Source organism: Gossypium arboreum, chromosome 2 (genome assembly GCF_025698485.1).
Source record: "Gossypium arboreum isolate Shixiya-1 chromosome 2, ASM2569848v2, whole genome shotgun sequence".
In the NCBI taxonomy this organism is placed as follows: Eukaryota; Viridiplantae; Streptophyta; class Magnoliopsida; order Malvales; family Malvaceae; genus Gossypium; species Gossypium arboreum.
The window spans coordinates 1,362,109-1,376,900 of record NC_069071.1 but is presented as its reverse complement, the minus strand read 5'-3'; the positions used below and the strand labels follow the sequence as shown (position 1 = coordinate 1,376,900).

The 14,792-nt window shown below is 30.6% G+C and overlaps 1 protein-coding gene and 1 long non-coding RNA gene across 2 annotated transcripts; one reads left to right on the top strand and one right to left on the bottom strand.

The window, feature by feature from the left end:
* Positions 1 to 1,049: 1,049 nt before the first annotated feature.
* LOC128285678 (uncharacterized) lies at positions 1,050 to 3,284 on the bottom strand. The gene is made up of 3 exons (XR_008276207.1): positions 3,089 to 3,284; positions 2,132 to 2,173; positions 1,050 to 1,249 (listed from the first exon to the last, which is right to left on the bottom strand). It is a non-coding gene; the product is annotated as an uncharacterized LOC128285678 (long non-coding RNA).
* Positions 3,285 to 10,023: 6,739 nt separating this feature from the next.
* Positions 10,024 to 13,811, top strand: LOC108469101 (probable vacuolar amino acid transporter YPQ1). The gene is made up of 12 exons (XM_017769990.2): positions 10,024 to 10,364; positions 10,451 to 10,493; positions 10,623 to 10,649; positions 10,967 to 11,065; positions 11,190 to 11,293; positions 11,400 to 11,571; positions 11,658 to 11,762; positions 11,922 to 12,017; positions 12,125 to 12,145; positions 12,251 to 12,309; positions 12,391 to 12,481; positions 13,561 to 13,811. The coding sequence occupies exons 1-12, from the start codon at positions 10,141 to 10,143 to the stop codon at positions 13,663 to 13,665; spliced, it is 1,146 nt and encodes a 381-aa protein (XP_017625479.1). The 5' UTR covers positions 10,024 to 10,140; the 3' UTR covers positions 13,666 to 13,811.
* Positions 13,812 to 14,792: the final 981 nt, after the last annotated feature.

Genomic DNA, 14,792 nt, shown 5'->3' with positions numbered 1-14,792 from the left:
CTTTAATCTATAATTAAACTTTTATTCCTTATGCAATTTAGCCCTTTAAACTAAATTTAAGCTACTTCACTTAATTAAACACTAAATAACCATTCAACTATAATTCATAAATATTTCTAATAAATATTCATGAATAAATTTCACGGAAACAGTACTCAAGACTCAATTTCCGATACCGTAAATTTCAGTTCATTACAAATGCTCGAAGGTTGCTAAAGAGGCCAAAAGATTCCTTTTTCATCGTCTAAGAGGATATTTATTGTAGAGTCTCTTGTTCGCTAGCGTGTCATGGTAAAGCTATTGTAGGAAGGTTACTATTAGAGAGTGTGCAAAGGTGTAGGACATGCAAGACATACATCGTGGGCCCTATTCTATTATAACAATATGACGTTGTTATGCTTTGGTGGGGTCCAATGATCATCAAAAGCATGTTCACACTTGAAGCGTATTCACACCTAAAAGGCATATGCCTGTCAAGAATTTTTACCAAGCGAGTAGATAATTTTTGGAGACGAGAGGCTCAGGTCCTCAGGTCCTCAAAGATAATACAGAGTATATGGTGGGAATATTAAAAAAACATACATAATTGTTGAAGAAAAAATTTACTGATTCAAATAAGTGAAGTGTGCAGCACCCCAAACCCAGCCCAGAAGTTATGGCCGGATCCGGCATGCCACATCAAAAACGTTAAAAAAAATTTTCCATTCTAAGTCCAGAAAATCGTACTTGATGTTCAAAAGATTAATTCATTAAGGGTTAAGGTGAATGGAAGCTGTGCACCAGGTAGGAAGTCGAAAAAGAGGAGGTGAGTCCATCGGACTGCTTAAGTACCAAACTCCCTTCGAATCCAATCCTAGACATGCAAACCGCCATTGCCATAGCTTAACGTCATGTATATTTCTAGGAAACCAATTTGATTAAGTCCTTCTTAGGAAAAGTGATTAATTTTGGAAAATATCTTCATTACGGAAGTTTTGCTTGTTTTCGTGTTATTTTGAAATCCATTATTGTTTTTGAAAACGCGCCCTAAAGCTATCTAATTTCAACAGTTAAATATAAATATTACCTATCTTAATAAAACATATAAAAACCATCAAAAATAAATAAGCGGCCTTATTACATTTAAAAGCCCAAAACCTCAAACGTAATTAAAAGGATGTCCAGTTCACCAGAAGAAAATCAAACTTTCAGAACGGGTGGCTACTCCGAATTCCCTCACAGCTCCAAGCCCACTATGGTTGGGGATTACCTGCGTGGATGAAAATAAAAGGAGTGAGTTTGGGGAAACTCAGTGTGTAAAATAACCCAACCATAACCTATATCAGCTCAAGCCACAGAAATAGAATAAGTTGGCCTTAGCCCATAACAGAATTCAGAATAAAGCCCATAGGCCCATAACAAAACAGAACAAATATTACATGTTTATGTAGAAACCCAACCCAGATTCATCCATAACACCCCCGTACCAACCTTACACCGTGTGGGGAGACAACTCGACCCACCCAACCGCTACACACCACAGAATTTGCAGCATGGCTGCTGAGCGATAATGTGACAGAGTCACCAGATACAGATAATCGTGGCAGAGCCACCAGAACAGATATATGTGGTAGAGCCACCAGATCAGATATTTGTGGCATAGCCACCAGAACGCTTCCTCCATAATATAACCCATGTCCCCATGCAACAGATATATAATCATGGCATACATCATACAGAATCAGATCGTCATGCTTTTCAGTCAAAATTAACCCTAGGGGTATAACGGTAATTTTTCACCTATGAGTATAACAGTAATTTTCCATACATAGGGGTATTATAGTAATTTAGCTACTTTTAGGGTTTTCATCCATATCCTAACTATTTACGTACTATCAGAACACTTACCGCACATACTTACTGAATTGGGCCCGTTGGCCCATGAACCCGATCTTTGGCCCATTAAGCCCAAATTATCAAAATATACGAAATCGCGCGTATTGCAGTTTATTACTTTAGATTACCAAAATATACAAAACCAACTCTCTTACGAGCATTCGCACACTCGCAAATTCCCAAAATACTGACTTTTCGACATTTCGGCTTTTCGGCTTTTGCCAATCTAGTCTATGAGAGAGTGTCAGTTACACACCTGTTTGCGACGATATACTGACGAGATCCACACACGAACTGCCTACAATTGGATTACTAACTCGTTAATCTAACTATTCAAATACGAACTATGTATTAACCTCTTACAATATTCGGCCAACCACACCTACAGATCATAGTAAGCTTATAAGAAAACAATAAGCAACTTATTAACAAATTTTTGTCAATGTTTACCACATAATCATAATTTCACTGCAAGCTGTCTTCCTAAGCAACAGTCACTAAATCATTTATAACTGGAGCTACGAAACTCCAAATCAAGTGCCGTTAATTTTCCCTGAAAATAGACTCATATATCTTCTATTTATAAAATTTTCAGAATTTTTGGTATGGCCAATCAATACCAGATTTTTCTTAAAGTTTCCCATGTTTCACTGTTTGACTAATCTGACCACTCTTCATTACGAATCAAATTTTTCATTGTACAGAATTCAAAATATGTTCTAGTTTATTTCATTTGAAACTAGACTCAACAAGCTTTATTACATAATTTATTCAGCTTCTAATTCATCTCCCACAATTTATGGTGATTTTCCAAAGTCACGTTACTGCTGCTGTCCCAAGCAGATTTATTACCAAATCACTCTTTCACACATACCTTGCATGCATGTTATTTAAACATGTATATCACCAATCAATCATCACATATCTATGATTTTACTTAAGTATAATCTCCATTTCGTCATTTTAAAGCACAACATGTTAGCTGATTTTTCCCTTTAACATCTAAGGCACATGCATGCTCATTTGTTTGGCTCAACTTCACCTATCTTCCATTTTTCATCAAAAGAACATGAAACAACAACCATTTCCTTCATTTTAATTCATGACTAAATGCTCACAACACAACTAAAAATCAAAATATACTTCAAGAGTTAAGGTAGAATCAAGAAGAACTCATGAACCTCAAAATAGAAACAATGTACCAAGAACTTACCTTCAATTTTCCTCCTCCTAATGACCGAATACTCAAGAGCTTTCTCCTCTCCTTTCTCTTCTCTAACTTTCAGCTATGATGAACAAAGATGGACAAAACTTTGTTCTTTTCACCCCTTTTTCTTTTAATAAAACTTCATATTTCATCCATTTAATTCTTTAATACAAAAGACATGAAATTCTCATCATGAAACATTTACCTAACCCATTATCATGAAACATTTACCTAACCCATTATCATGGAACATTTACCTAACCTATTATCATGGAACATTTACCTAACCTATTATCAATTTGTATCAATTTGTACCATAAATTATGGATATCAAGTGCACGTTTTGTCTACAACAATATGATGGCTGGCCACTTCATGTAAAATGGGAGGTTTGTCATGCAAATCCTCCTATTTTGCACTCCTATTTATTTGGCCACTTCAATTTAGCCTATAGCATTTTCAAACATTTTCACATAGGTCCTATTTCATAATTTCACCCCATTTTTCTTATGGAACAAAAATTAACTAAAATTGCTGGGTTCTATCTTAAACTTAGGCTTTCTAGAGGCCCACTAACATAATTAAACCTATGCCAACATTCACAGGATTCCCGAAAATTGGGGCGTTACAAAGTGAGTCGAGTTTATCGAAATACTACAAATAGAATTTTCTGGGTTTTTTACCCTAATATTATAAAAAAAAAATTATACACCAAAATGAGTTGTCAGCCAGATTAATTACAAAAATGATATACTTTTTGGGGTCGTGCCTACAGACAGCACAACCCATTATTTTATTATTAAATTTCTTTTTTTTGTTTTAAAAATTATTATTATATTATTTTAATATTTATATTAATATATAGATAAAATATGGGTTTTACGGATAAAAATACCGAAGCAGTCGAGCACATCGGTAGGCACGACTAGTCGTGCTGACAGTAGGCACAACACCTGCACATTTCCTTTTCTTTCCTTGCATTTTACAAAAATTGGTCTTATATCACTTTTGGTCCCTCTACTAGGCCTAAAATTAAAATTCAATCTTTATACTTGAATTTCTACAATAATATTTGGTTCTATTTTTATAATTTTTCCAAATAATTAATATTGTTAATTACTCGATAAAATTTTTGACGTGTGTTTTAAACAAAAATTAGTTTAACAAAACAATGATATGTTAAGTTAGAATAAGTTTTAAATAATAAAATTTCTAACAAAATTGTATTAAAATTTTTGTTAATTACTCTATAAAATTTTGATTAGTTTAACAAAACAATGATATGTTAAGTTGAATAAGTTTTAAATAATAAAATTTCTAACAAAATTGTATTAAAATTTTTGTTAATTACTCGATAAAATTTTGACTTGTTTTTAAATAAAATATTAGTTTAACAAAACAATGATATGTTAAGTTGGAATACATTTTTGTTAGAAATTTTATTATTTAAAACTTATTACGACAACATATCATTGTTTTGTTAAACTAATATTTTGTTTAAAAAACATGTTAAAAACTTTAATGAGTAATTAACAATATTAATTATTTAGAAAAAATTATAAAAATAGGACCAAATATTATTGTAGAAATTCAAGTATAAAGATTGAATTTTAATTTTAGACCTAGTAGAGGGACCAAAAGTGATATAAGACCAATTTTTGTAAAATGCAAAGAAAGAAAAGGAAATGTGCAGGTGTTGTGGTCACTGTTAGGCACGATTAGTCGTGGTGTCTGTTAGGCACTAACTAGTCGTGCCTACCGACAGGCTCGATTGCTTTTATTTTTATCCGTAAAACCCGTATTTTTATTTATATATTAATATAAATATTAAAAATAATATAATAATAATTTTTAAAACAAGAAAAGAAATTTAATAATAAAATAATGGGTTGTGCTGTTAGGTAGACACGACCCCAAAAAATATATCATTTTCGTAATTAATCTGGCTGACAACTCATTTTGGTGTATAAATTTTTTATAATATTAGGTAAAAACCCAAAATATTAGAAGGAAAAAGAAAATCCCTTCTAACCGAGTAATATCATTATGAAGAGACACGATTCTAGATTGGAGATAAAAAGCAGACAATGATGTAAATGAAAGCCATTCTTATCTTACACTACATAAAATGCATATTATGTAATAATATATATTCATATATAAACATAAATTTTAATTGAAAACCTATTCATCTTACTCCCAAATTCGATTTTCAAAAACTAAATAATCTTTCTAGAAAAATTCTAACCCATGAAAATTTTAATTACTTAAAAGTCTTATTTAAAAAAAAAAAGAAAAAAAAAACCTTTTGCCTATAAAAGATGTCTATCCCATCCAAGCCTTCAGAAATCTCTGTGAAGGTTTTGAAAATGATGGCCAAATTAAGGTCACTTTCTGTCAACTTACATGAAATTGATGGCTCAGTTTTTTCAGCAAAAATATATCTCTACGTTTCTATTACTTAAATTAAATGTTTTTGGCTGAAATCGAAAACTAGTGAACATTGTTCTTGGTATATTATTGCCAAGTTAATGTTCAATAATTTTGTATATAATTTATTTCTTTTTATTCGATTATAATCTTTTTACATAATTGCATTAACTTTTATTTTTATTTTTTTTACAAATGCAACATAATTTCTTTTTGGGTTTAGCGCAAACTCATGCCTCCAAATTCTAACTTTCATTATTTGTAAATTATTCGCTTAAATGCTTCTAAATTCTAATAGTAAATGGAGTTAACAGGGTTCAAATTTGTACTAAACAGGTGTCTTTAAGAATTTTAATTACCTCTTATATAAGTTAAAATTCTGATCATTAATTCTGATTGGAATCATTGATATAGTTTACTTAGTTATAACTTGAAAGAAAAATTCAATTTATTTTTAAAGGTAAAACATGTTGTAGGTTATCGTGACACGTCCTAAATTAATTTTATATACACTTTTTCTTAAAAATTTGTTAACAATATGAATTCGGTAAAAGTTAATGTAATTATTGACCCTTTAAATTTGGAAAATTAAATCCATTTTGACAATTGTACTTTTTTCTCAATATTTAAACTTGATAATTAGGCTTATTTTATTCTATAAATCATTGTACTTAAAAATTATATCACGTCATCACACTTTTATATTTTCTAAATTTTAAAATTAATACCAACCTAATTATTAAATTTAGATACCAAAATTACATGTTTCAAAAGAAACCTAATTGTTAAATTTAAATACCTATAATTAATATTTACACTAACCCTTTATGTAAATACCTTTAATTTTAGCTGCCTTTATCGTTAATCCTCGTTTCGCGCTTAAATTAATAAATTATGCGAAATTTTCAATTAACACCAATCTCGAATTTCATCATTTTAGAACCTCCTTCTCATTATTAAAAAATAATTAAAAACTATGGACCGTAGACTTTAGTTGAAGATAAAATCGAAAAATCTTTTAGGATAAACATGACGAAGCAAATCATAATATAAAAGAAATACGAAGCCACGTGTGACGCATTTCGTTCTCACAAGTTGCAGCGTACCGTCGCCGTTTCTGTCTTTTTTTTTCTCTTCGTTTAAGGATTATGTTTTGTTTTTTTCCCCCTTAAATCATTTTATTGGGCATATAAAAAAGGATGGGAACGAAATTTCTAGTTATAAGCTGACATGGCATCTAAACTTATGTTTTGCCATAAAAGGACAACTCAATTTTGATTATTAACAATTTTGTCCCCCTATGCCATTGATTAAGCTGTAAAGGATCAGAAGTTTTAACGTCTGAAACTGAACTGAAGCATCATTACATTGTTTTGTTTTTTATGTTGAAAATGAACCTGGATGGATTTAGGGCTATGTTCAAGCAAATTGTCACTGCGTTATTGAACATGGATGGAATAATGGGTTTGGTTCATGGGATTATATAATGCTTGTATAGTAAAATGAGTTTTTTATATATTAAAGTTCCAAAAAAGGGAAGTACAAAGTAGCCCAAAATAGAAGTATCAATCATCACAAGGACGAAAATAAAATTTTAAAAGTTTGGGGAGAGATAAAAAGAAAAGAGTATTTAAATGAGATTTAAATTGAATATTATATAATTAGGAGGGACAAAAGTTGCTATTAATTCATTTAACAAGGGGTCTAAAGTCCCTTCCTCTTCCCTTAACTACGCCAAGGTGGAATTAGAACCTGAATTCTCAAAGTTTTCAAGATCTCAACATTGCTATAGAACGCCAAGACCTCATCGATAGTATTGATCGTATTGTTATGTCTTGATCATTTTTTTTCAGTATAATGCAAGAAGAATGATTAGAAACACAAAAATGCCCCGCACATAATTCAAATATAAACATATGCTTTTGCATGCCATGTTCTTAGATGTTTTCTATTATATAAAGGATATGATATTACATGTTGTTTGGATGCACATGATACACCTACATTTCATGGGGATCTTACATTAATTAATCCATAGATTAAGTACTATAGGAACAACATCCTAATTACTCGGAAAGATTCATGCATTTGGAAGATTGTAATTTTTTTTTTCTTCATTCGAACTTATTTGTTGTAAATACAATAAGAACAACATTCAAAAGTTCAAATTAATTACAGTGTCCCATAATGTAACATTTTCTACAATTGAAAATTGACGGTTGACATCAAGTCTGTTGGGGATCAATCCGATTAAGCAACGAACAAGTAAAAATAGCGGAAGAAATTGAGAAATTGAACACACAAATTTAATGTTGAAAAACCCCTCTTTCGAGGATAAAAAATCACAGGCAAAGAAAATTTTACTATAATGGCAAAAGAATGAATAGTACAAAAGATGGATATAAAAACTAAACCCCGAGAACTTGAAACCAAAGAACCCTCAAAACGTAAACACAAAATTCTCTAAATATGTTATAAGTTCTAATTTCTAGTGGGTGTATTTTCTAAGGTTGTAAAAGAGCCTATTTATAGACTAAATTTATAGGTCAAGTAATAATAAAATAATCTAGACTAATTAGAGTTTGATTGAAACAAATAAACAGAGTTTAACTAGAAGATTATTTCTCAAATTTGATTGAAATAGCAGTCATACTTAACAAATCTCCATCTTGGCTCATATTTCCACAACGTCATTTTTGTTAAAGCCCGCCACGGGCCTATTTTGAACTATGCATGGAATTAACTAAGTCGAATATGTGCTTAGAAACTAGAAGACTTCTAGCCTTTAATTGTACATTGCCAAATCAAAATTAACTCTGGTTTGATTTTCACGAACACAGTGCCCTAACTTTTCAAAACATGCATCCAAAAGAGAACCTCTCTTCAACAAAACGGTCATACATTTTTCCCTTCTATGACTAAGTTGCCTCCGTTCTAAACGAGTTGACTTCGACTCCGTAACGGATGAGGGACGTCCGATTTCATCACTCACTGTAGAACCTTCCAGAATATAAAGACTGCCAGTCCTTTTACCTTTTAACAAAACGAGAGCTCCACGAGATACCTTAATGCCGCTCGACTCGATGTTGATTTTGCATCCTTTTGAGCCTAGAATACTCAATGAGATGATATTCTTTCGTAAATCAGGTACATACCTAACATCTAAGAGTGTCCTAATCATCTCATCGCGCATCCTAATTTTAATAGTATCAATACCAATTACGTTACTAGATGAATCGTTTCTCATGCGCACAACTCCACATTTAACTGAACTATATGTGGAGAACCATTCTCTATTGGGACACAGTGAAAAAAACATCTCGAAGCTAAGATCCACTCAGACGTAAGCTTGGAGTTATTGCTCGTTGACACTAACAAGAAATCATCACCGCTTTCATCAACCAAATTAGCACCAGCTACATCTTCCTCGTTACTCTCAGCAGCTTTTTTATTTCGCAATTTATAACAATTTGCTTTGACGTGACCTAACTTTTTACAATAGTGACACATTTTGTCTCGCTTCTTTGATGCTACCTTTTTGTTAGCTTGATCCTTAGCTTCAGCATTTAAATGTTAACTTCGATTTGACATGGAACATATTTAAAAGGGATAAATCTCAAAACTACAAATGAACTTTAATTTTGGGTAATTTTATACATGAAAGTTTGATTTGATCAAATTATTAAAATTATTAACACAATGATTGATATAGCATATCATTTTATATTTATGTATTACATACACAAATAATTATATCTATCCAATATAAAAATAATTTGATATATTTATTTCTTTAAATATGTATAATTGAATCAAACATAAAGTTTCATTTATATATATATTTGAACCACAATCAAAGTTTCTTGTGTATAATTACACCAAATCAAAATTCATGTATCATATTACACATTGAATTAAAGTTTATATATAATTTTGAGATTTATAAAGATCAAATTTTCAACACATTTATACCAAACATATGAACAATTTGAAATTTAGATTTGACGCTTTAAAATATTGTCCTCCTAATTTAAATGACAATCTTTTGTTTTCTCTAACACGTTAAATCTAATATGATATTTAAAATTCAATCTACATATTTTAAATATACTCTAAGACAGACTAAAATGTCACACAAATGAAACAACTTGACTAAAACAGGACTAATATTTTTAAAATTCAATTACAACCTAAGGGATAATTATTAATTAACCCTAACTTTTATGTAAATTTGTAGATAAATTTGGACCGTCAACTAAGGTATTACTTGCATGCAATAATGACACAGTACACTGCAAGTTGAAAACATGAAAATGAATATAAAGTAAAGCATATCCATGGATAATGAATATGCGTACCGGAAAGGCTTCCTTTTCACCACCATTAACTCCCAACAAGACAACAAACAAATGAACAATAGTTACAAATTGGTGTTCCATTTTTTTTAGTAATAATTAATTATATAAAAAAAAAAAAGTAAAAATCCCACTTTGTTTTTCTGCTATATAATAACAAATGGCTCTACTTTCCACACACACACACAAAAAAAAAAAAAAAAAAAACACTCACCAACTTCAACACTGTTTCATCATATTGATAGTTTCTCTGCAAAAGAAAAAGCATTGTCAATGACACAACCTTATTGTGTTAGAGAAAACAAACCCTGTATTGGTTGGGTTCAAAGATACTTCAGAGACTGTCTTTGTAATTTAAAAGATGAATTTTCTTTTGGGTTTGGGATTATTAGTTTGGTTTGTTGGGGTGTTGCAGAGATCCCTCAAATCATTACTAATTTCAAAACCAAGTCTGCTCATGGTGTTTCCCTCCTTTTTCTCCTCACTTGGGTTGCTGGGTTCGGTTCTTTTTCCTTTAAAAAAGCATAAACTCACCATTTTTGTTCATGTTTGAAACCATTAATCTCTGTTTTTTTTTTTGCAGTGATGTGTTTAATCTTGTTGGTTGTCTTCTTGAACCTGCAACAGTGAGTTGTGTTCTTTTTTTTAAAAATTTCCTCCATGTTTATGATAATTTCATGTTTTATGATATATGTATTTATTATGCTTACTGGGTTTTTCTTTTTTTTTTTTTGGTTCTTGTTTTGTGGATGCAGTTACCGACTCAGTTCTACACAGCTCTGGTACTATTACATGTGACTTACATTTTTCATTTTCCTAGGTTGAAATGTTTTTCCATTTCATGTTAAACCCTTCATTTATTTCATAATTGCAATTCAGGACTATTCTTTGAATAAAAAGATGGCCCAAAGTCAATCTATACCATGGGTTTATTTCTCAAGTTGTCCTAAGCCCCACTATGCTATTAACCCAACATTTAGAGTTGGGCTTCATTGGGATTTTAAAAAACCTTAGTCCTCATTCCATATAGGACAATTTTGAATAAAGTAATGTTTTTTACTTATGAGAAGCTAATTAATTGTGTGGTTCTGTACTTCAGCTCTATACAATAAGTACTGTGGTTCTAGTGTTGCAAAGTGTATACTATGATTATATCAACAGGTGGTGGAAATGTAGACGGATTAAAACCAACGACGTGGTACACTTTACACAACCTTTGACATTGTTTTTTTCTTTTTAATCCCTGTATTATAGGAAATTGTAATAGAATTAAATAAGACATGATTTCATATGTTTTGTTTTTTTTAAATGTAATGTTGTAGGTTGAAGATGAGAAAGAACCATTGAAACCTGGCAAACATGAACCTGGAATTCCCATACCTAAGTCCTCAAGCAAACCCCATCCTCGTAGGGAATTTTATTACACGTACTATTCTTTTAACTTTTTCTTTTTTTTTAATATAAAATTAAGGTATCTTTTGTATCTATTTTACTATTATTCCTGATTATGTACAATGTTATACTATTTTCAGGTCAGCTAGATCTCTGGCTGGTAGTGGCACTCCACCTTTCCGAACATACTTGAGGGTAGCTAAAAGTGGTCCTTCAGCTATGGGACTCGACGGTGATTCGTCGTCCGATGATGAAACGGTTTCTGTTTTGTCCAAGAAGTCTGGAACTCAACCTAGGCCGATCCCGAGAGCCGTGAGTGTCAATTCTCGAACTTGGTAAATGATTTTCAAACTCTTGAAAGATTGATTGAATAACAAAGATATATGATGGTTTTTTAGGCTAAAAGTTATGGCACATTTCTAGCTGCATCACTCAATTTGCCTTTTGGAAGTAAGGCCTTGATGGAAGTGAAAACCGGTTTTACCAATAGAAGGCTATTACAGGTATGATCCATTGATTCTACCTTAAAATTCCACAAAAATTGGTACATTTAGATTTTTCCGAGTGTCAGGTTATTGGCCAAATCTGAAGATTGAGAGAGTTTTTAAAACTTTCAATTAAACATCTCAAAACTTAATGCCACATTTTACCACTGGTCACAGGAGCATAGTATGGAGCATAGTGCATTTGGACAATGGCTGGGATGGCTAATGGCTGCCATATACATGGGAGGCCGAATCCCTCAAATATGGTTAAATGTAAGCATCGAATTTCCAATAAAAAAAACTTGTCTTTTTTTTCTTTTTGATATATAATCACCATAAAATTCCCAGTTTCGTAATCAAAATCGTTGTTTCTTTATCAGATCAAAAGGGGCAATGTGGAGGTAACACTCTTATTATAAGATTTATTTATTTTTATTTTTATTTTTTTTTTGCTTTTAAAATGATATTTTTTTGCTTAATGTCTGGAAAAAATATTCATCATACAGGGATTGAATCCTCTCATGTTCATCTTTGCATTGATAGCTAATGCAACTTATGTGGCAAGGTTTGATCTTTAATCTCAATGTTCTCCATTTTTATTTCTACTTTATTTAAAGCTTCGTTTCATTAATGGTTGCTTCAACAGTATTCTAGTGAGAACCACCGAATGGGGACACATTAAAGCAAACATGCCATGGTTGCTAGATGCTGTTGTTTGCGTGGCATTGGATTTATTTGTATCCTTTTCTTGACTGATTTCAGGTTTAATTTAGTCTTAAAATCTTATTTCTTAATTGAGTTATCAAATATTTATATCGCATCGGTCAAATCTTAACATTAGTTTGGAGTAGGGATGGCAATAGGACGGGCAGGGCAGATTTTTGCTTACCTCAACCCTGCCACAGAGGGTGACTAATCTGCACCGCCCAACCCGACTCGACTCAGATCCTTAAGAAAAAAAATCAATCTCAAACCCAAATCCGAAATTTAATAGGAGATTCAACTCCAACCCATCCAAATAAAATTTAATTTAATTGTTTTATTTTTATTTTAAAACAAATAAATTTATATTTTTAATTGTTTTATTTTTTATTTTAAAACGAGTAAAATTATTTTTTAATTTAGACTTAAAACTTAATATATATATATATATATATATATATATTGAAAGCAAAAATTATAGATATATATATATCGAAGGTATTTCTATAAATATCTCAAAATGAATGGACGGATTCATTTAAAATCTAATTCGACTATTATTTTAATTTCACTAAACTTGACCAGTCCTGAACCCGATTTTAAAAGAAATTTAACCTTAATAGATTGAGGTAAGTTGAAAGTTGAAACCATCAAATTCAAGTTTTTTGTCATCCCTAATTTGAAGAAAATGTTAAATAGGACGTAGTTAGAGAGGAGCAGATACTAGTCTTGGCTGCTCCCTTAATGGTATAATAGCAATTTAAGTTTCTTTTAGTTATAAATTATTCGAGTTCTTTTTGAACAATTTTTTTTACCTTTACCCCTTTATCTTGTGTTTAGAACACGTGAATTAAATTTTAAACATATGTATGTCTATTGAACAATTTGTATTTAAGTCTTTAAAAAACTAATATCACTTTATGGGTCGTTTTTTCTTTTCCCAAATATACACAAACATGTTCAAAATTTGATCAACATGTATTTTTAATATTTTTTTAGTTGATATTTTAATGTTTAAGAAGATAACTGAGTTTGTAAAAAGATCAATTGATAAAAAAATTATACTTTGATGATTCAACTGCAATAATAAAGCCTTAACATTGTTTACAAACAGATCATATTGCAGTATATTTACTACAAGTATTTCAGACAGACAGTTAACAGTGATGGAGAAGATTATGGAGACTACAAGGAAGCAAATAAAGAAGTTAACCCTTGAATTTTACATTTTGCAATATCAGCTAAATGATTCAAATAATCACCTCCCTACTTGATAGCATATAGTTGTAATGTATTTGTAAGTTTTGTGTTTATGCAGGAAGACTAGTTTTTTTATCAATAAATTGATAATTTGGTTCGGCTCAATTTTGGATTTAAATTATTTTGACTATTCAAGTTTAAAGTTCAAGTTTTTTAATTTGGGTCATTACATGTTCGAATAATTTTAGTTTCAAATCATTCAAATTTAAAACTCGAGTTTAGTTTTAATTATAAATTCAAATCATTTTGAATTTTAACCAGATCATATTTAGATCACTTTAGATTACTTATTTAATTATTTCAAGCTCGATTTATTTAAAATTAAATCGTTTATATTTTATATCAAGATTATTCAAACTATTCATATCATAATTGTTAATATATATAACACTATTTGAGACATAAGAAAACGAATCCAGCTAAAGCATCAACATCAAACAACTCTTAAGCAATTATTAAATCCTATCTTTTACTTCACCACAAATTATAGTGCCCCCTCCAGAAAAAATTCTCTGCTTGAAAATCTATCACGAGATGGCACCAATCCTATTACATGCAGGACATAATCTTTAACGTAAGCAAGGATGAAATTAGAAAATTTATTATATATAAACATATAATTTCACCATTTTTAAGGAACTAATTTTTTTATTTTTGAAGAGTTAAAGTATAATTTAACAATATATTAACTTTTAAGTTTACAAATGAACAAAAGAAAACAAATTTTTTATTTTGGAGGACAAAACTCTACCCGCCTTGAATTTATCCCTGAATATAAATGACTAATTATAATATATTTTTGGTCAAAATTTAAATATCCACTACTGACAGTAATGATTAATCTCTTCGTCACAAATATTTTTTAAAAATTAAACGACTAATCATGAAATATATTCTATTTTTATGAGTTAAAATCCAACTTCAAATCGCATTATTAAAAGAAGAGATGAACTATTACCACATGGTTAATTAAAACGCATTTGATGAACCTGACATCCCCCACCTCCCACCCTCCAAAAAAGTTTATTATACTTTTAAGTGAGTTGCCTCGTTGCTTGATTCCTTCGTGTTCTGCTCACATGGAAG

What these genes read in the sequence shown, in the direction of transcription:
- LOC108469101 (XM_017769990.2), top strand. Translation starts at nt 10,141, where the DNA reads ATGACACAACCTTATTGTGTTAGAGAAAACAAACCCTGTATTGGTTGG. An exon ending in GTCTTCTTGAACCTGCAACA is followed by an intron (nt 10,494 to 10,622) that starts GTGAGTTGTGTT and finishes TTGTGGATGCAG; the next exon opens with TTACCGACTCAGTTCTACAC. An exon ending in GCGTGGCATTGGATTTATTT is followed by an intron (nt 12,482 to 13,560) that starts GTATCCTTTTCT and finishes GTTTACAAACAG; the next exon opens with ATCATATTGCAGTATATTTA.